The 20,026-nt window shown below is 42.7% G+C and overlaps 2 protein-coding genes across 6 annotated transcripts in view; one reads left to right on the top strand and one right to left on the bottom strand.

Annotated features, from left to right (window-relative positions):
- Positions 1 to 8,269, top strand: part of LOC115017913 (neurofibromin) — an 89,272-nt gene extending 81,003 nt beyond the window's left edge. For 2 of the 3 annotated variants that reach the window (XM_029446639.1, XM_029446636.1), the window contains 4 exons: positions 1,902 to 2,044; positions 2,340 to 2,386; positions 2,987 to 3,203; positions 3,741 to 8,269. In XM_029446639.1, the coding sequence (XP_029302499.1) occupies positions 1,902 to 2,044; positions 2,340 to 2,386; positions 2,987 to 3,203; positions 3,741 to 3,883 (550 nt within the window). In that variant the 3' untranslated portion in view covers positions 3,884 to 8,269. The remainder of the gene's footprint in view (positions 1 to 1,901; positions 2,045 to 2,339; positions 2,387 to 2,986; positions 3,204 to 3,740) is intronic. The other variant, XM_029446638.1, reaches the window with a different exon arrangement.
- A 1,440-nt stretch (positions 8,270 to 9,709) lies between these two features.
- LOC115018138 (putative protein TPRXL) lies at positions 9,710 to 19,726 on the bottom strand. Of its 3 annotated transcripts, XM_029446971.1 has the most exons (7): positions 19,607 to 19,726; positions 15,866 to 16,123; positions 14,434 to 14,528; positions 13,514 to 13,670; positions 13,250 to 13,429; positions 12,674 to 12,721; positions 9,710 to 11,773 (listed from the first exon to the last, which is right to left on the bottom strand). In XM_029446971.1, the coding sequence occupies exons 2-7, from the start codon at positions 16,005 to 16,007 to the stop codon at positions 10,932 to 10,934; spliced, it is 1,464 nt and encodes a 487-aa protein (XP_029302831.1). In that variant the 5' UTR covers positions 16,008 to 16,123; positions 19,607 to 19,726; the 3' UTR covers positions 9,710 to 10,931. The 3 variants fall into 3 exon arrangements, with proteins under 3 accessions (XP_029302831.1, XP_029302832.1, XP_029302833.1); XM_029446972.1 differs by lacking the exon at positions 12,674 to 12,721; XM_029446973.1 differs by lacking the exons at positions 15,866 to 16,123; positions 19,607 to 19,726 and having other exon boundaries at positions 13,514 to 14,280; positions 14,434 to 14,501.
- Between the last annotated feature and the right edge of the window lie 300 nt (positions 19,727 to 20,026).

Here is a 20,026-nt window from a genome sequence, read left to right as displayed (position 1 = left end):
ACCATTATGAGGGCACCATCCAGGACTCTGCATTTTGCCACACTTCTCAATGTGAGTGCACTCGTATAGCAGGTGTAAGTATACAGGACTGTCTCAGAAAATTAGAATATTGTGATAAAGTTCTTTATTTTCTGTAATGCAATTAAAAAAACAAAAATGTCATACATTCTGGATTCATTACAAATCAACTGAAATATTGCAAGCCTTTTATTATTTTAATAACTCAAATATCCTATCTCTAAATATTAGAATATCATGAAAAAGTATACTAGTAGGGTGTTCAACGAATCACTTGAATCGTCTAATTAACTCGAAACACCTGCAAGGGTTTCCTGAGCCTTGAAAAACACTCAGCTTGATTCAGTAAACTAAATCACAAGTATGGGGAAGACTGCTGATCTGACTGCTGTCCAGAGGACCATCATTGACACCCTCCATCAGGAGGGTAAGACACAAAAAGAAATGTCTCAAAGAGCAAGCTGTTCACAGAGTGCAGTTTCAAAGCACATCCACAAAAAGTCTGTTGGAAGGGGGAAATGTGGCAGGAAACGCTGCACAACCAAGAGAGATGACCGCAGCCTTAACAGCATTGTGAAGAAGAGTCGCTTCCAGAATTTGGGGGAGCTTCAAAGACAGTGGACTGAAGCTGGAGTCCAGGTATCAAAAGCCACTGTTCACAGACGTGTCCGGGAAATGGGCTACAATAGCCGTATTCCCATGGTCAAGCCACTTCTGAACTCAAGACAACGGAAGAAGCGTCTGACTTGGGCTATGGAAAAGAAGCACTGGACAGTTGCAGAGTGGTCCAAAGTCCTCTTTTCAGACGAAAGCAAGTTTTGTATTTCATTTGGAAGTCAAGGCGCCAGAGTCTGGAGAAAGGCTGGAGAGGAGCAAAATCCAAGTTGCTTGAAATCCAGTGTGAAGTTCCCACAGTCAGCGATGGTTTGGGGAGCCATGTCAGCTGCTGGTGTTGGTCCACTGTGTTTCATCAAGCCCAGAGTAAATGCAGCTGTGTACCAAGAGATTTTAGAGCACTACATGCTTCCGTCTGCTGAAAAGCTCTATGGCGATGAGGAATTCATTTTCCAGCATGATCTGGCAACTGCCCACAGTGCCAAAACCACCAGTAACTGGTGTACTGACCATGGCATTACTGTCCTCGATTGGCCTGCCAATTCCCCTGACCTGAACCCCATAGAGAATATGTGGGGTATTGTGAAGAAGAAGCTGAAAGACACCAGACCCAACAATGCTAATGAGCTAAAGGCCGCTATTGAAGCATCCTGGGCATCCATAACACCTCAGCAATGCCACAGGCTGATTGCCTCCATGCCACGCCGCATTGATGCAGTAATCCGTGCAAAAGGATTCCCAACCAAGTACTGAGTGCATTAATGGACATTTTCAAATGTTCGATTTTGTTTTGCTGTTATAAATCTTTTTTTTTACTTGGTCTGAGGAACTAATTTTTTGAGATAGGATTTTTGAGTTTTCTTAAGCTGTAAGCCATAATCGGCAATATTAAAATAATAAAAGGCTTGCAATATTTCAGTTGATTTGTAATGAATCCAGAATGCATGACATTTTTGTTTTTTTAATTGCATTACAGAAAATAAAGAACTTTATCACAATATTCTAATTTTCTGAGACAGTCCTGTATGTAGCCTGATGTAGAGGCGTGGGAGAGTACATACAAAGGAGCTGCTGTTCAGATGTAAGATATGTCAGCATAATAATCAGTACCTCATAAGTATAACTACCAGTAGTATACAATGTAAAAATACTTGTGCTGAGTCTAACTTGGTCAAAGCCACAGTGCTAGCTGTCAACCCGCCTTCATGCACACATAGTGCAGCGTTTCTACAGACTTAACAAGAAGTGCTTGTGTGTCTCCTCCTCAGCCACAACCTGCTGGACTCCAAGATCAACACTGTGCTATCCATGTGCCAGGACACCAACCTCCTGAATCCTGTCCACGGCATCGTCCAGAGTGTGGTATACCACGAAGAGTCGCCCCCCCAGTACCAGCCCTCCTATTTACAAAGTAATACATGCTGACAGTTTCACATTCTGTACAGGCCAAGCATTTCTTTTCTTTTGCAGTTCCACCCTTATTTGACGATGACAGTGTAGAGCGAGAGGTATGACAGGCAACAAAGATCCCGCCGGGGCGCTGCAGTAATGTGGCTGAACATGTTGCTCCATCGCTCGTACAGATGGGACTGTTGCCTAAAATAGGAAGTTAAAACTGTGACCATGAATAGAAATGGATAACTGTGTCTTTGTCAGTAAGCATGTTCACACGGCCTCCCCTTCTCTCCCTTCCTTTCATTTCACAGGCTTCGGCTTTAATGGACTTTGGAGGTTTGCCGGACCCTTCTCCAAGGTCTGAATGATTCTTTCCTTCTGTCATTGTTTTATTTGATCTCAGCCACTTTTGGCTGCCTCGCAGGAGAAATTCAGCTTACTAAGCAATTACAGCTCTGCAAGCAGCCTGCCAATTGGTGTAGAGATATACGACTAACACACACACACACACACACACACACACACACACACACACACACACACACACACACACACACACACAGTTTATGGTGAATCTAGTTGCTGCTCAAACATTTGGAATACACAACAAACTGTGTAGTGGGTTATCATATAATGTACATTTCCAGAATTAAAGCACAGTGCACTAGATATACAAAACATGAATGACAAAGCCAGACTTTTCATCCCACTGCTCAATCAATATTTATAATCCAGAACATTATACATTAACAAGTAATGAAGATGCAGTAATTTATGTAGACTAATGGAAGTCTGTCTGTCTGTCTGTGTGTGTGTGTGTGTGTGTGTGTGTGTGTGTGTGTGTGTGTGTGTGTGTCAGTAGTTATATGTTCATCAACACTGTTCTCAGGCTTCATAAACATCCGTGAGTCTAACACTTTTCTTCTTCTCTGCCGACACACACCTGCTAACCCTGCAGCAAACACAGATACCGGACTATGCCGAGCTGATCGTCAAGTTTCTAGAGGCGTTGATTGACAGCTACCTGCCAGCAGCTGATGAGGAGCGAGGGGAGGAGCAGCTGAGGACGCCTACCTCCCCCTACCCCCCCACCAGCCAGAGCCAGCTCAGCATCACTGCCAACCTCAACCTGTCCAACTCCATGACCTCACTGGCCACCTCACAGCACTCACCAGGTCCGTTTCACACACACACACACACACACACACACACCCTTGCACTCTGACTCTCTGATGAATTCAATAAGTGTGACTGGACCGGACATTCACACTTTAATTCGGTGGTATTCTGTTTCTTTGAGCTCCAGCATAGAGGACAGCAGAACTGCAGTCAGTGTTGTGCCACAGCGCCCCCTGTTGTTTGATACATGACACACAGGATGTAGGAGGAGGAAATGATAATGAAACACTTTAAATGATATAGTGTTTCCCTTTTACGTCTTATTTGACATCAGTAGACAATTACATGATCTAAGTGCAGTCAGAGACTTCCATACTGTGATGGTGATGTTTAAAACACAACTATAAGAGTGCTTCTCATAGTTTACCACAGACCTGGTGGGGGTCCACACTGTGGGGGTAAAAAGCTTTGTTGACATGTAGATGATCAAGGTTTCATAGAATAATGTGTATAACCTTTCAAAACATTGTTGGCAGATAAGTGGTTCAGAAATTCTCAAAGTAAACCTGCGTCTCCCCCCTCTGCTCCTCCAGGTGTGGATAAGGAGAACGTCCAGCTGTCCCCCAGCTCTGCTCTCTCCAGCGGGGGTCGCACTCGCCACGGATCAGCCAGTCAGGTCCAGAAGCAGCGCAGCGCCGGCAGCTTCAAGAGACCCAGCATCAAGAAGATCGTCTGATCAGCCAGAGAACACCCCCACCCTCCTCCACCTCTCCGCCCCTCCCCCTGCCTGCCAGGCCTCATGCTGCACTCCACTTTTTACTCTTTTTATTTCCTCCTCCTTCTTCATGGTTGTTGCTCTGGCAGGAGACCAAGTGCATTTCAGTTCTGCGTCGAGGAGGAATATTAACAAGGGCAAACTTGAATTTTGTGCTGCTTGAGATTCTTTTCAAATGCTTAATTTGAGATGGCGCGTGGTGGAGGAGGAGCTCTTCTTTTGAATGATTTCTGTTCTCTGGAGTCGATGTTTAAGCTCTTCTTCGCAGATGTTCAGCAGCAGTTTGAGTCTCCTGCAGCGCCCGAGGTCACACGTGTCAAACTATTGGGGGAAAGAATCCCTCCGAGCCTGATGGGAAGACTCTCCGGACACCAAGGTTCAGTTTGGACATGGACTGTGACACTTCCCCGACAGTTTACACCGGGAGGAACTAGAAAGTGAAGTTCTGTCTTTACGCTGAAGTTTGATCCGTCACACGTCCCCTGGCCTTCCTCATGACTAAACACTCCTGTGTCAGTGAGAGGGACCAAATGACCGCAGCAGTGGGGGGTGCTGGATGTGTGGACCTTCACTCTGGACCTACTCGGACATCTCGGCTCACCTCTCCCAGTCCTGTACATATTTTACATAGACAGATTATGTATAACTAGTCCTTAGTGCTAATTTAGATGTTGATGTTTTCTCCATGGTGTGCCTTTGTCAGGGTTTTTCAATGTGTACAATTTGTAAAGTAAAAGTCAAACCTTGCTGGGGACAAAGAACAGGTACTAATTATGGAGGCGAGCCGTCCATATCACCACGAGTTCACACGAGCTGCATCAATGACGGGCCTCTAATGATCGTCAAATATACAATCATCCATATACCCTGTTGCCTGAAAGTATTTATCCTGTACAGCTAGATAGTGCTACACAAATCTTCTTTTCAAACACTTTCAATGTATGAACAGGAAGATTGCAAAACACTAGGGGAAATGTAACCGTGTAAATAGCTCCGAGCTTTTCTTTGTTTAGTTCTGTGCGTGGCCCTTTTTATTTACCTGTTTAATGTCACTTATTTTTAGTATGAACTGTATTTTCAGCAGCATAGTATTTTAATTTGTTTACACAGTGACAAGGAAAATTGTGTAATAGGCAATAATCCTCAACTCTCAAACTCCTTTGTCAACCACACATTTTATTTGTACAGCGATGCAATATGATGCCAACTCCTGAGTTGCCTGTTAACATGGACATTTAGCTCTTATTGATTACCTCCAATGACCATTTGAATAGAAAAGACAGTGTGACGTTTGATCCCAACACACACACACACACACACACACACACACACACACACCTCAGCTGGACACCATCAGAGGTTTGTCCTGTGGGCTCTTTAAAGGAAAGATCCTCCCTGAGAGTCTCGGACACAGTTTGTTTCGTATCATTTGAAATGTCAGAGTAAAACACATTGTTCTATAAAAATGTATTATTATTTAACATCCAAAGCCAATTGGACCCCTTCTTGCTCAATGCTGAGTGGTGTTGCTCTGGAAAACTACTCCATCCAGTCACTAATAAACTTTCACACTTAAGCCAAACTTCTCAAAAGCATTACTGTTTGTTCTCTGAGCGGTCGGGCTTAAATACACTTAAATAACATTTCTGATCAGGAAATACATGATCAAAGAAGTTAGCAAGACTCAGAACATGTGGTGCCACCTGTCCGTAGAGATCTGTCCCTCTATCCGCTCTATTGTTCGCTGTGTTCGCTGTGTTCTCTTCCTCCAGCACAACTCGGTGTCTGGTTGAGGGATTTCCAGCATTTCTACAATGTGGTGAAATAGTGTGAACGATTGAACAGATCTGGTCCCTCAAACCCTGACACTGGGTCCAGAGCTCCACCTTGCACCATCACACAGGACGCACTGATCCAGCTGACCCAGATTCATGAGAGTCCTCAAGTGTGCGCTGCTGGATCTTTCCTTTAAAGAGCTTTAGTAATAATAGTTCAGGTTGTTGATGCAGAGTGTGATTTGAACCCTCTGTACCCTCAGAGTACATGTGGGAGCAGCAGATCCTCTGCACTAATGCCTGCTCTGCACCACAGAGAACGCTCCCAAAATGTTTTGTTTCAACTCATTTACTACCAAATCCCATCAACTGCTATACATTACTGCTGACTGTTTTCCAAAGAATGCTGTAGTGTTTTAGATGGTTGAGTGTGAGTCTAACCTTCCAGGCAACTGTTGGTTACCATTTCCATAATGTTTCCCAAAAACAACTTTCAGAGAGTTGAAAGTTGCTCGACGTAGCGAATCCATCACAGCGTGTGTTGATACAATCGGCTCAAGAACCCAACACTGTCTCTTAGCCCTTCAAAGAAGTCAGTGTCTGTGTTTGTCAGCAAAAGAGTGAGACCAAATGTCAAACATGTTTAGGATGATTTACAAACCGTGTCTCCATCACACCAGAGAGCAACAATGTTGCGCTCACACTACATATGCTAATCTGTTCAAACATCTCCATCGGTATTAGTCTGATGAACCCGGTGTATCTGAAAGGGGTTAAACAAAAGCGGTCATGATGGTCACTGAATGGGAACCAGTGACTGTCTGAGGGAGAACAGCACCTGCCATCTCACACCAGGGTTACTGTGGAAATGCTCCCTTGGTTTGTAGTAAATGTGTTTAAACATACAGATGCTCTGTCCTGAGCCTGTCACTAGCTGTGGCACATGTTGCAGGTGTAGAAGGTGACTGCTCCACTCACAGCCTCCGTCCACAGCGCAGCAGGGTTCATCTATCCTGCCTTAACATCTATGCATGGCAAGAGTATTGTTGTACAACTCTGACTTTATTTCTGTCTGAGCAGCGTCTCCACACGGCTGCTCAGTCTGACATTGTTTCTTACCGTTCTCAGTGTTCATGTTACCTGATGGATACGTTTGTCAATCAGTTCACTGCTGATTTGTTTTCTTGTATTGTCGTCTGAGAGGATGTGTTTTCTTCTGTCCATGCAGCTCATCCAGTAAACACATGATCCTTAGATAAAGTCCATGCACATTAGAAACGCTATTTTGTAATTGAACCTCAAAGAATGACACAAAGGGAAGACTGAAGCACTGATTAAGAACTGAATTCATTAGAGCAGTTTCCAGTTTAGCAGATGAAACTTCTCTTGTAGCCCATCACTGACATGTCTTCACAGACACATTGGCTCGTATGCAGAAGCTCTGCGTTGGTGTGCTTCAAACAAACAAGTGTGAACTCCTCGGCAGGAAAAAGTTCCTGTTGTGAACGTTTAAACTGACACAGGCAATGAAACATACACATGAGGATAACGGGGACACTTGCCAACAGTCTGCTTGGAAGCGTTCAGAAGAGAGAATTCCAACCCCTCCTCTCACCCCCATGACCCGGCCGATCGCTGGATTGTCTGTTAGACAGTTTGAAGCATTGTGATGCTGATGTGACTGAACAAAAAATGAAATGTGTCAAAATTCTATTTAATGTCAGGTTTCCTAAACGATCTGGACCACACTGACCGGCCGATGTACTGAAGCGTCGTGTAAATAAACCCTAGTCCAGAGCCGAGCATGGAGTTTATCACCTTTTAAGTTGTTTAAGTCACATTTTCTGACGCGGGATGTTTGGAGCAGTGATGTGTTGGCACAGAGCGGCTGTGAAAGTCCACGTTGGGTCCGGATGAGGATCTAAAATCGGGGCTGCTGAAGCTGTAAAGATACATGTTTGTTCAGATTTCAGTGTCGAGTTCCACAGAAGCGTCTCATCGTATAACTCAATCCATCGTCTACTCGCCACTTTTCACCGTCTAACTGTTCTTAAAGCTACACTCCCTGATTTTCTTCTGAAACTAGTCCACAAACCTTGAATTACAGAATCAGTGACTGTACCTTTAACAAGACACAACCAGGAAAAATCTGAAGGCAAGGTTTATTTGAGCACCGTGTTAGCAGATTGCCATCGTTTCCAGGTTTTAGTTTGACTTGTGTGTGAATGGAAATATTAAGGATTATGTATCCATAACCTCTTAAACAAGTGGTTGACTTGCACTAATTAAAAAACAGTCATGGGTTTGTAAAGATGAAAAACCTCAAAATGTGGCATGTTTTATTTGATGTTATGCAAAATCTAATGTCTGTAGAGTAATAGTCTGAGTTTTGTTTTATTGCAGTATGTGTGATAATTGTAAATACTTTGTGTACAATTTGAGATGGTATATTTACTACACTGTACATACATGTGATATTGTATCATTTTGTTTTTGTAAAGCAGTTAGTTTCTGTATAATAATATACAAATTGAACTATTCCAGTGTTAGTAATAAAATGTTTTGCTCTCCACAATGTTTGAATCTGTGTGATAACACAAACTCCAAACTATGAGTTATGATTCTTTAAAAGGGTTCAATATTTATCAGGTTTCATCAATGATGTAAATACTGTTCCACTAGTCACATTCAGATAATGTACGTTCAGCTTTTTAGTAAATAAAACTTGGTTAGCAACAAATCCAAATCAAATGTATTTATATAGCTCAATATCACAAATTATACATTTGTCTCAGTGTGCTTTACAGACTGTACAGGTTACGACACCCTCTGTCCTTAGACCCTCGCATCGCACAAGGAAAAACTTCCTAAAAGAAACCCCAAAATTAAAGGGGGAAAATGGAAGAAACCTCAGGGAGAGCACTGAGGAGGGATCCCTCTCCCACGACGGACAGACGTGATGAGACCCTTGGTCTCCGTCACTCCACTATTAAAGAGCCGTTGAAGTTCAGAAACCCTCTGGGAGCACATCGACACCTCAGAATCCACAACTCCTGCACACTGTGATATACGGAGAGCTCCTGCTGGCGATATGTTTAATTAGCTTTGTGTTAGGCAGAAGTTATTTTATATGTCAAAGTCCCGCTCCCCGGCTCTAATGGATACTTATTGTGATAACACCTGCTTCCTTAGATCCATTACTGTTCGCTTATTGGTCCGTTGAGGTTGAGTGTGTTGTGTCCTGCACTCTGCTCATCTTGTGGAGCAACACGTCACTTTATCAAGTTGAGCTCTGCCTTCGAAACCAAGCCAACAAAACTGCCCACTGAGCATCTTTTCGTTGATTAGATGTCTTAATTAGCCTGTACCATATTTTTATGACAAACTATGACTTTTTTATGATAAATCTAAAAGACGATAAAGGCTGTTAGATAAAATTATAAACAATTTGAGCCAATTTCTGTAGCAAATATTGGATAATTACTCCTAAGAATTATTCTTCTGAACCAGCCTCAGAATGAAAGCCCATTCTTTAATCACCCTGCTTACAGCTCATGTGTAACCTGAGGCCTCAGCACTGATGGGGTCTCTAATGACATCGGATACTTCCTGCCACTTTGTGATTCGCAGCTTCCTCTCAGTCTTTTAATCAACTCATCAGTTTTATGTGTTTTCTTTTTTTTATCACCAGTCCCACATTTCCTGCTGGATGTACCAATATAAAACAGCTGTAAATGCACTTAACACAAAAAGTGACCTGTCCATCATTTCATGTATGTGGGATTGAGTGGCTCATTCATGTGTTAACAACAATGGAGCTCTATGGCACAGAGGAAGAAGATACATCAGCGTTTGATACAAACAATACTTGTTAGGATCAATCCGTTGTTGGTTTTGGGCTTCTCGTGTGATATGACAATAAGAAAAATAGAAAATATCACCAGACTTGTACTTGTGCTTTGCTTTTCTACAAAACTCCCCAAAATTTAGAAAATAGTCGCCAAACACATTCTTCTTTTAATAATAAAATCTTTATTCTCAGGATTTGGTTGTTTAAACATCACATGACCTGGTGTTACAGCAGACAGTTACAAGTCCTTTGGTCAGTCAGTCAGACAGAGGGTATCTGCATATTTATAATCCACCGCTATGAGCTGGACACAGAACTAGAGTTTCAAAAGCACATCGTCTTCATGTCTATTGTGGGCAGCAGAACCTCCCAAATACTAACGTGTGTGTACACTCAGACGTCTCATTTCTGCACTCAATGTCATGGTCGTTTGTTGGTGTTTAAAACCACTAAATGCATGTGTGTACATTACGCCAGTATTTTTCATTAACCGCTATTTTGTACAACATTCAAAACAAACCATGTTTTGAATTTTCTGCACGTGTTAGCTCAAACGTATTCTGCATCAAATCTGTTATACTTTTGGATTTTTTTTCGATGCCGTTTTAATGGAGGGAAATGTGATGACATTTACTGTCTGACCATCACTCCATCAGATAAACAAGACAATGATCGTCCTTCATTTGGAAAAATTACTCAAATGAAAACTTTGGAAATTACAGAAGATATTTATTTCATCACCTGCAGTAAACTCAGAAAAACATGTGAATAGTGTTGAAAATGTTTTATTATTATTCATGAGTCAAAGTGGTTGTCGCATCAGACAGGATGTGGTTGTGAAGATCAGCCATGAGGACAACATGTGCTTTCTGTCTCAACAGCACCTGCCACGCTGCCCTTGAGCAAAACATCAAACCAGCTGTTACTGCAGATAAGATTCCAACAGTCACATATTAAGCTGCTGGGGGGGGCGCTCCCACTCAGACGCAGGCTACTTTTCTATTCTACTGACACGGTACTGTTCTTTTGTTCATTTCCTCTCATTCAGTGAGCCAGTTAAAAGTGTCCCAGTGCACCAAACCAGTGAAAGCCAATTACAGTGTGGATAACACATGAGCCTGATACAAACAGTAAATATTGAAAAGAAAGAGAAGATTCAGGCACATAAATAAACAGCTGATGAGATCATGGCCCACTGCATGTGTTTGTGCCGTTTTCAGCAAAGAACTTTTCTGCCCAGCAGCCATCATGGCTAGCAAAGTCTTTCATGATTTTACCAACAAGAAGGATGTTTGACTCAGAAGGTCTCCAAGTGGTGGTCGATCGCCTGTGATCTGCTCCCACTGCCAAACTTTACCTGCCCATGTTTGTTCATCTCCATTTTTCAGAAGTGTGCAGCGGGCGGAGGATGTGTCGCCAGTTGTCCACTGTTGGCTTTGTCTCTCAGCATAGTCAGCGCCGTGTTGGAGAAATCCCTGAGGATGTCCACCGTCTCCCTCTGCAGCTGCAGAGAGTCCTGCACAAACTCATGCTGGCTCTCCACCAGCAGCTGCACAGACTGAGCCAACACCTCCAGAGACTGAGACACTGAGGTCAGAAGCATCCTGCTGGCCCGCTGCTGCTGCAGGCCCTGAGAGGCCATCTGGGCCACGTTATCGTGAGCCCTGCGGGAGGACGCTCCAGCCGGGAGAGGCTCATGGTTGGAGCCTGAGGTGGACGGATGATTGGGTGGGAGGACTGAGGCGGAGGAGGGAGAAGGTTGATGAGAGTTGGAAGAGGAGGAAGATACAGCAGCGGGAGGAGCAGGAGGTGGTAGGATGGAGGAAAAGGAAGGTGCAGGGTGAGAGGCGACAGTTGTAGAGGATGAGGAAGACGAGGGAGGGGGAGCAGGGAGGGAGGAGGCAGTCATGTTGGAGCTTGTGGGGGACTGCGACGAGGGAGGCGCAGCGGCGGACAAGGCGGTGTCTGAGTCAGACACTGAAGAGAAAACCAAGGAGGTGGAGGCCACAGAGGAAGAGGGTCCAGGTGGAGGAGGTCGGGGGGAGGTGTAGCTCTGGGTCTGGTTCTGGCTGTTTCGGGAGTACGTGTGGACCGGCTTCATCCTCAGCAGGGCATTGTCAGGCAGGGGGTCCAGGGAGGTGGGTGAGGCGGAGGAGGGTGGGGGAAGAGAGGAAGGGTAGGAGGAGAACAAGGAGTCGTCGTTTTCTTCATAGTCCAAGGTGCATTCTAGTAGATCAGAGGGACAAAACATTTACATTTTACACTCGACGTAATCAAAACAGTTTAGTTGTTTTGCTTTGTCACGTGTTTTACAAGAAGCCACAGAAGAGTCGTCACAAAGGTCATGTTATAGTGAACTTCACAGGTACGTGTGATGAATTAGTGGTATGGATCCTATAAATAGCCACAGGTCGGTGAAAAAGCACTTCTTCTTTATAAAACAGAACCAGTACCGTCTTTTTAAATCTGTGGAAAGGTTTGCGTGTGCAGACGTCAGTCTTTGTAGCTACACAGTTTTAGTGGTGATCGACAGAGTTGTATGCACCCGGCCCTGCTGTCTGCGTCCCACAGTGGCTCTGTGGCTCACTGAGCATGTGTTGACCCCCATCATGCTCACGGTTATTTCCAGAGACGGGTCATAGTTCAAACTCCTCGTCCTGAAAACTAGCACTTCCCCATTAGCTAGTTCAACAACCAGGCAATAAGAGACCTTTGTGAAACGGATCAAGCAGCAACAGACAGTCAAGCTTGTGCTTTTCAGATGATGTCAAAACAAGCAGGATTCCATCAATAAACTACGCGTCTACACAATGATTACATTCATGTACACTTTAGTACACAACCTCTTTGGACAAATATACAAATTGAATACAAGCTACAAAATGAAATAACTCAAAACTTTCAATACTTTTTAAAAAGGGCCTCAAACACCCTGAACATCTTTATTCCCACTGTGGGTCTAAGTGGATCATTCTTCTATGTGTAAGTTAATAAGGCTGTAACTTCACCTCACTTTGTAACTGTGTACACGCTTCATTCACCAACATTTAAACGTGTGCTAAATTTAATAAGGTTTGGTCCGGTTGCTTGGCTGAAAATAGCAGCTGTATCAAACTACAGTCTTACCTCCATCGTCAGCCAGGTCAAAGTCAGAGGACAAGTGGAAAGGATCGCCTGCAAGACATCGTCAAGCCGTAAGAAATGTTGCAGTGCCAAAATGTAGAACACCTCAAACTTGAAGGCCATGAAGTAGGAAAGAAACTGAACATGCATCAAATGATACCGGTCACCTTTCAGACCACGATATCGGTATACAGTTACAACCCTACTGTTAGAGCCACTGTCTTTTAGTCCCTGCGTGTACAAACATACTAGTATTCTTGGTTTGTCTTCACAAAGAACCGTGTTTTCCCACTGCCTGAGTCCCGTCTCCTTTCAACTGTGAAGCTTCAACAACACTGACTCATAAAAATGCACAAACTCGACACACTTCAAATAAACGTGCACGGGGAAGGTGAAGAAAGCTGCTCGGAAACTTTGAGCCACGACAAATATTCCTGGTTGAAAACACACTTTAGTTTAGCTCACTCTAGCAGCCACTTTAGTACATAATGTAAAGATATTGACGGCTTCATTTTCTTGTTAGTGTACACGACAACTGGAGCAGTGTCAATGCACTAGTTGTCATCCTGCTCTACTTACCATCAAGTTCTTTCTCTGGTGAGGAGAGAGGAGAGAGGTCGAAGGAGGCTCCTCCGGGGACAGAGTGGGAACTGTCCGTCATGCTGAGGTATGAGTAGGGGGTAGAGTTGGGGGGCGGTCCTTTATTGTAAAGCTTTGAAAATTCTTCATCTTCACCAAAGTCCAGATCGCTGTCGCCACCTGAGAACCAACGAATGGAAAGTTATCTTAGCAAAATCTGTTTTGCTTAATTCTACTCTGCGATACTAAAGCAGATTCCCTCACCTGCTCTGGGACTCATGATGAGGATCTTATGGACCATCCTCTCTATGGGGCCCAGGTTCTTCTTCCTCAGGTTGCTGCCATTGGGGCTCCTGAGAGCTAAGGCGCGTCGCTTTCCATCACATTTGAGGTCCGCCCATTTCTTCATGATCTGACGCACCTGTGAAAAACATTCTTTTGAATGTAGCCTGTTATTACAGTAACCTCTACTGATGCATCAAACTAGGGCTGGAACAAGTAGTGGATTGGTCTGGACAGAACAATTAATTGCTCCGGGTCCATATCATATCAGTCAATTAAATAGTAATTCATTGTTTTGTTTGACCAACTCTCCAGACCCCAAACTAATTTGAAGACCTCTGACAAATGTGATGGGGATGTTCAAACCTTTTATAAACAAAATCATCGGCTGATTAATCAAGAAGGTAATACGGTAGAAGCGCTGATCCTTCATCATTTGGGACCTTTAAGGATTCGCAAGATCGTTCTGAGGGGTTGTGAGATGGTCAACAGGACAGAGAATTGTTTTTTAATGTAATTTTTCTCCGTCATATTGTTTCTCTTGTGAATTAATGGACAATGTTACCTTCAAGGACCTCTATACACTATTCAAAAAACAACGTGAGAAGGAAGGGTCAGTCTTTGGTTCAACTGCTCACAACCTGTTAACAATGGAAAGTTGTGTAAGGGCATCGAAGTGGACACATCTCTGCTTCAAGGAGTTGCAGGTTGAAAGTAAGGGAACCACTGATGTCATCTATACAGAAATGCTAATGATTGAAAAAAGAAATAAATGAACATTTGTTTCCATCTGTCACTAAAACAAAATGATGGCTGAGAGGATAACTCAAATGTAAATAGTCAAAACACAATCACAGATGGTCAGTGAATCCACACTAACAATAGAGATCAGAACAACTAACCTCTCTGTGATTCTCTCCCAGACTGTTGATCTGATTGGTGATTTCAGTCCAGGTCTGTTTCTTGGTTTCAGCAGACACTCCTTGGTTAAACTTCCCTACAGGAGAGATGTGTGATGAGACATCAGTCCTGCTCATGTTTAACAGCTCTATACGATTGTGCTGTTGCTGCTCACTCTACCCCTCTTCTCCCTTTGCAGGTAAACATCTTACACCAACACAGACAGTACCGTTGGCTTTTCAAATTCCAGGCGGTCCTTGAACTAATGTGATGAACGCTTCTGACCGGAAGCACAGTGATACTTTATCAAAATCACTTTGTTCTTTAGTCTCATATACAATGTTGCCAACATTAAACTGAGTGCACCAGATCCTGTAAAACACATTCAATGCTGCGCTGCTCAGAGCAACGGGGAAGATGACTCAGCTAAGACCAAACGTAACTTTGACTGAACAGCAGGCTGTTAAAAGAACAGAGAGGACAGGAGAGGTTGGACAAATGTATATAGTATAGTTTCATATTTTCTTCCCTGCAGGTACCTGAAGAAATTAAATAAAAAATAGGAGTCATTTCTGTGCAGAAACAGTGTTCGGTAACTGAAGCACTTGCAAAGCTTGGATGGGGATAAACTCTATTATTTGAATCGTCAGTACACAAGATGCACCTGCCTCTTATAAAATATCTGCTTCTCTGATAAACTGTTAAAGTTATAACAAGCCAGGTGACATAAGTCAACTGTGTATACTTGTAAGGAGAGCCTCTCTGAAAAATCACATGTTAAAATTCTGTTCTGAAATAATAGAAGATAATAAGTTCTCGTTAGGGCTGCACGATATTGGGAAAAAAACATTGCAATACTTTTATTTCTGTTATATTTGAGGAATAAATACAGAAATGTTTACAGCTAATTGTGTATGCTAATTGTGCTCTAATAACACAACACAGCACCAGGCTCATTATTAAAGTGTAGACTAGGTGGTTAAAGGGAAACACTGGATTAGTCATGAAGATGAGAACTGTGAAAGGAGTGTGGCTTGTTGTGTTTGAGTCCATTAGCCGACATCGCATGTGATGCGATGCTGAAGCAACGTGTCGTGCAGCCCTAGTTCACGTTCAGAGTCCAGGTCAGTTTTGGATGATTTCAGCAACCGATTGAAATCTCACCCATGCCGATGGAAGCTGAAGCTAATGGGTGTTGTAGTATTTAGTCTAGAGCTATGAGCCTGCTCATTATCCATCAGACTCCTGAGTTTCTATGCTGAGAAACAAAGAGGGGATAACTGAACAATCTTGAAGTGGGAATACACAGTAGACTTGTTACATTGGAGCACTTCTACTGCTCAGATCTGCATGAAACTCCCAGTTGAATCATCAGTACAAAAGATGAACACACACACACACGCACGCACGCACACGCACACACACAAAACTCACTGAGGAGGATGTATCTGTTTCTCTTCACCGCCTCCAGCAGCAGCTTGACCTCAGTGAAGGAGAACCGAGGTTTGGCTTTCAACCCTCCTTTTACTCCTCCCACCTTAAACTCTTCATCTTCTTCACGCCACAAAGCCGACATGGCTACACCTTCGCCTCGTCCACTCCTCCTCCTCCTACCCTGTACAACTCAGTTTGGTCAATTTCACCGCCTTCCAGGACAGTCTGGTCCTGATCCACCTGAAGACAGCCGGCTGACTGCACAAGACCAACAGCAAATGAGAGAAAGAGAGGAATATTTAGGACAGAGGGAGGAAAGACAAACAATACAGAGTGGAGAATGTTGCACAGAGAAAACACAATGTGAAAACATCTATTAAGTTACCAAGTAAAAGGAAATAGGAGCTTAGTTTCTTTAAAGCATAACATTGACATTAGCACCGACCACCTGCTGTATGCAGGTAGAATTCAGCAGGGCTCGTAACTGTCACTCTCACTAGCCACTGTATATTAAGCCAGCACTGGAAATACTGTCATAAACCTTCCGGTAACTTCGATATCTGCTGGAGGAGCAGCAGAGTGACCCCGGTCGTTTTCCCAAGGCTGTGCTGCCGGGGCCGCTGAGCCAAACACACGCACGCATCTCTACTGCAGAGATTACCTACTGAAGTTAAGGTATTTAACTTTCTCTCTTGCTTTCTTTCTTTTCAATTAAATCTTCTGAAGCACTCAGCAGTAATCAGCTACTCTTTTTATGTCTTTGTCTTAATTGGTTGGATGTTTCCATACAAAAAGAGCTTAACCGAGCGGCACGTCTTTAGTGTTATACATTCTATGTAGCCTTGATTTGGTTTACAGCAGTCATTTACATTTAGAAGGTTGTAAATGTAGTTCTTCAAGCAGGAAAGATTGCAGCGCACCATAGTCAATATTAAAATCACATAAAACATAATATCCCAACAACAAAATTGTGGCTAGTGAAAATGCTGAATGGCTAGTAAATTTGGAAAAACACTCACTACAGTGTCTGGTGAGCCCTGCACACAACTATTGCACTTTATTACAGACACTTTTGACATCATTATTGCTTGACTGCTGTGCTTTTTTACTGAGAATAAACAAAAAGTATGATATATTATAGATGGCGTAACAATTCATTCTAACTTAATATCAACAGTAAAATATGTTGTGAATCATATCGCAATAACAGTCCAAATATAGATATTCTTTATCGAATCGTTCAGCCCTATATTATACTAAGAAATTATTATTGCATTATTTTGACTCTAAGTCTAATTTCCTCAGGGGGACAGCCCACTTGGAGAATTGACGGAGCGTGCACGTTAAGATTAAATTGTCAAAAAATAGTAAACAATAAACAAGCTTTTTTTGGACACATTCTGAAAATGACGGGCTTCATCTTTACTTTCAAAAACCTTTTTTGTTTGTGTTTTTTTTACTGATTACTAATCAGTTCTTTCGTTTTCTTCAGATATATTAATGTGCATGTTGCTTTGCTAATGATGAATACATGTAAATTATGTATTTGGACATTTCACTTCCATGGCATTAACAGTTCCATCTAAACACAGGACATGTAATCATATGATCAATACAATCTGCTGGTTTCTGCAATGAATCATTTTATCTGACACTTGGCGGAAATATACAACAGTATCCAAGTACAAAAACTGTTACCGATAACCAAAGTGATGGTAACAGCAGGTAGTGGCTGCACTTATTCAACCAAGCTGTATGACTACACCTGCAGCTGATTTAATGGTGTCACAAAGTGAAGTCCTCAAAAACCTCCACACTTGGTAAAACTAATTAATTCAGACACTTTATCTACCTGTGATACTCTTTTCACACATATTGAATGCCAGTGATGACTTAAGGTATAAATGGGCTAAACATATGTAGATTAGATTTACTCATCTGTACATCATACTCCACTGAGCAGTGCCACGCTCTGTCTCAATATCTAATGCTACACTACAGCTGCTCCTTTGAGCCAGTGGTTTTATATTTCAATTGGTTTCCATTGTGAAAACTTTGTCACCACAATGAAGAAACTTTACAGAGAACACCACAAGCCGTGATATGTGAACATGATAAAGAAACAGAAGTACGATCAGGCCTACACATCTGAGCAATAAGCTTCTTTACAGTTGGACTGGAGTTGTTTTCGCAGTCCAAAGATCTTGTTTTTCTTCAGCTCGTGTCCCTACACCTATTATAAAATAAAAACTGCCATAGCAAAGAATTACACTCAAGGATGAATCATGTTTTGTTACTGTGATTAGGCATTTAGCTTTATCAAATGACCAAAATCTGTCATTAATCCGCTCTTTAAAGTGAAGAGGATATTGGAACATTTTCATTTCTTGATAAAAGCATCTATTATTCATTCTGTATCACATACTCTAATACATATACACTTCTACCGCTCTTAAGTTGGTTATCTCCTGCCACAAAAGCTTGATTGGGTCCAGTCAGACGTCTGAGAGGACTACTCCATATGTTTGAATGGCCTTTTATGCTTCTAGGTTGTAGAAAGTCCTCTTTACAAATAGTGCACAATGCCTTAACCAAGCTGGAACTAATAGGCGTGTTGCTTAAGGGTTAGGGTTAGCGGTTAGGTTAGTCTCTAGAGGTAACACTATTAGAATGGGATCAAGGTATATTAACTGAACATACTATAGAATGACAATTCACAGTAGACGGCAGAGGGCCCTATTTAGAGCCCAATTGCACTGTTGTGGTTCAATAAGGATCGAGGGTCACACACACACACACACACACACACACACACACACACAGACACACACTCACAGACACACACAGGTTTTTCTGGGCTGGAAAACAAATTCAAAATACAATTTCCAACTGTAATCTCACCAGTTTTGTCCAATTTCTTCTTCCATGGGGGCCATAACTATTTCAAATGTAAATAATACATTTGTCTGAATTATATTGTTTTTCATCTCAGTTAAAATATCTATTATCCCATTATTAGCAGCTGATTCCAAATTGTAGTGTATAACAAGAAGCACAAGAAACAGGTGAAACTATGTTAGATCACAGGTTAAGCTTCTCACATTAATACAGTTGTATTATTTATATGTTGTATGTGTTTACCACAACACGCCAGTATAGTGTTAATACCTGACAAAAGGTAGAAGATATGAACATGTTAAGAACTATTGAGAAGAACTTATCTAAATGATTTAAATGAGCATTGCGTTTGCTTTGACCACGTGGCCCGGCTGAGCTAATCAGCTGTGAGCTTCTTGAGTCTTTGTTGAGCTCGTGCCTGCCTCTCCCCCTGCTGCTCGTGCCTGGCGGCTCACACAAGGAGCAGTCAACCCACAGATTCCGCCATCTCTGTGAGCAACGTAGCGCTAGAAACACCGTCGCGTTCAAACGGCGAAACCGGATTTACAGCGAATTTCGGTACAGATGCGTGGATTTATCGTGGATGTAAAACGCGCGTTTATAAAGCAGCACGTTGTATTTGTGCGCCGGTTCCGCTGATCCAAGAAACAGCTAACATTACGCGACTATCGGTGGTCGAGATAAAGGACGAAATGTACGCTTGCTCCGGCGCTTCGCTCCTTTTTTCGCATTGTAGCGTTATTTGTTACCTGCTTTTCTACGATGAATCACGCGTGTGGTCTGTTATCGAGAATTTATTGCGATGTGCTGTTCAAAAAGCTGAAAATGTTAAAAAATAATTACCAGGGAAAATGGTGTTGTTTTCTCCCTCCCCTCCTCGATCCGTGGTTCTCCCGAAAGTTCGGAGAGTCGAGAACAACCGAACTGCGCAGACTCCGATTTTTTTTTCCTCCCTTGAACGCGCAACATTTCAGCCCTCTGCGCGCCCACAACTGCCCTATATACTGCGTGCACCAATCACTCCCGTTTTCAGATAAATTAAACCAAAAACGTACAAGTTATGCGGAATTAAATCATATTTTTAGTATTTTATGAGAAACTGATGATTAAACTTCACGATGGTGATAACCCCCCCCCCACAGACAACCCCTCCACTCAGTTTTGACATACATATTTAGTCCATAGCCATATTTCTTGCACATTTCTAATTCATATTTTAGCATTTCATCACAACCTACATCAATCTACGTGCTCTCTAGCTGC

The sequence above is a fragment of the Cottoperca gobio genome, chromosome 13, assembly GCF_900634415.1.
Source record: "Cottoperca gobio chromosome 13, fCotGob3.1, whole genome shotgun sequence".
NCBI classification, from domain to species: domain Eukaryota; kingdom Metazoa; phylum Chordata; class Actinopteri; order Perciformes; family Bovichtidae; genus Cottoperca; species Cottoperca gobio.
The sequence above is the reverse complement of the archived record's forward strand: the minus strand, read 5'-3'. Positions and strand labels throughout refer to the sequence as shown.

What these genes read in the sequence shown, in the direction of transcription:
- LOC115018138 (XM_029446971.1), bottom strand. Translation starts at nt 16,007, where the DNA reads ATGTCGGCTTTGTGGCGTGAAGAAGATGAAGAGTTTAAGGTGGGAGGA. An exon ending in TGGGAGAGAATCACAGAGAG is followed by an intron (nt 13,671 to 14,433) that starts GTTAGTTGTTCT and finishes TGTTTTTCACAG; the next exon opens with GTGCGTCAGATCATGAAGAA. An exon ending in CATCATGAGTCCCAGAGCAG is followed by an intron (nt 13,430 to 13,513) that starts GTGAGGGAATCT and finishes GTTGGTTCTCAG; the next exon opens with GTGGCGACAGCGATCTGGAC.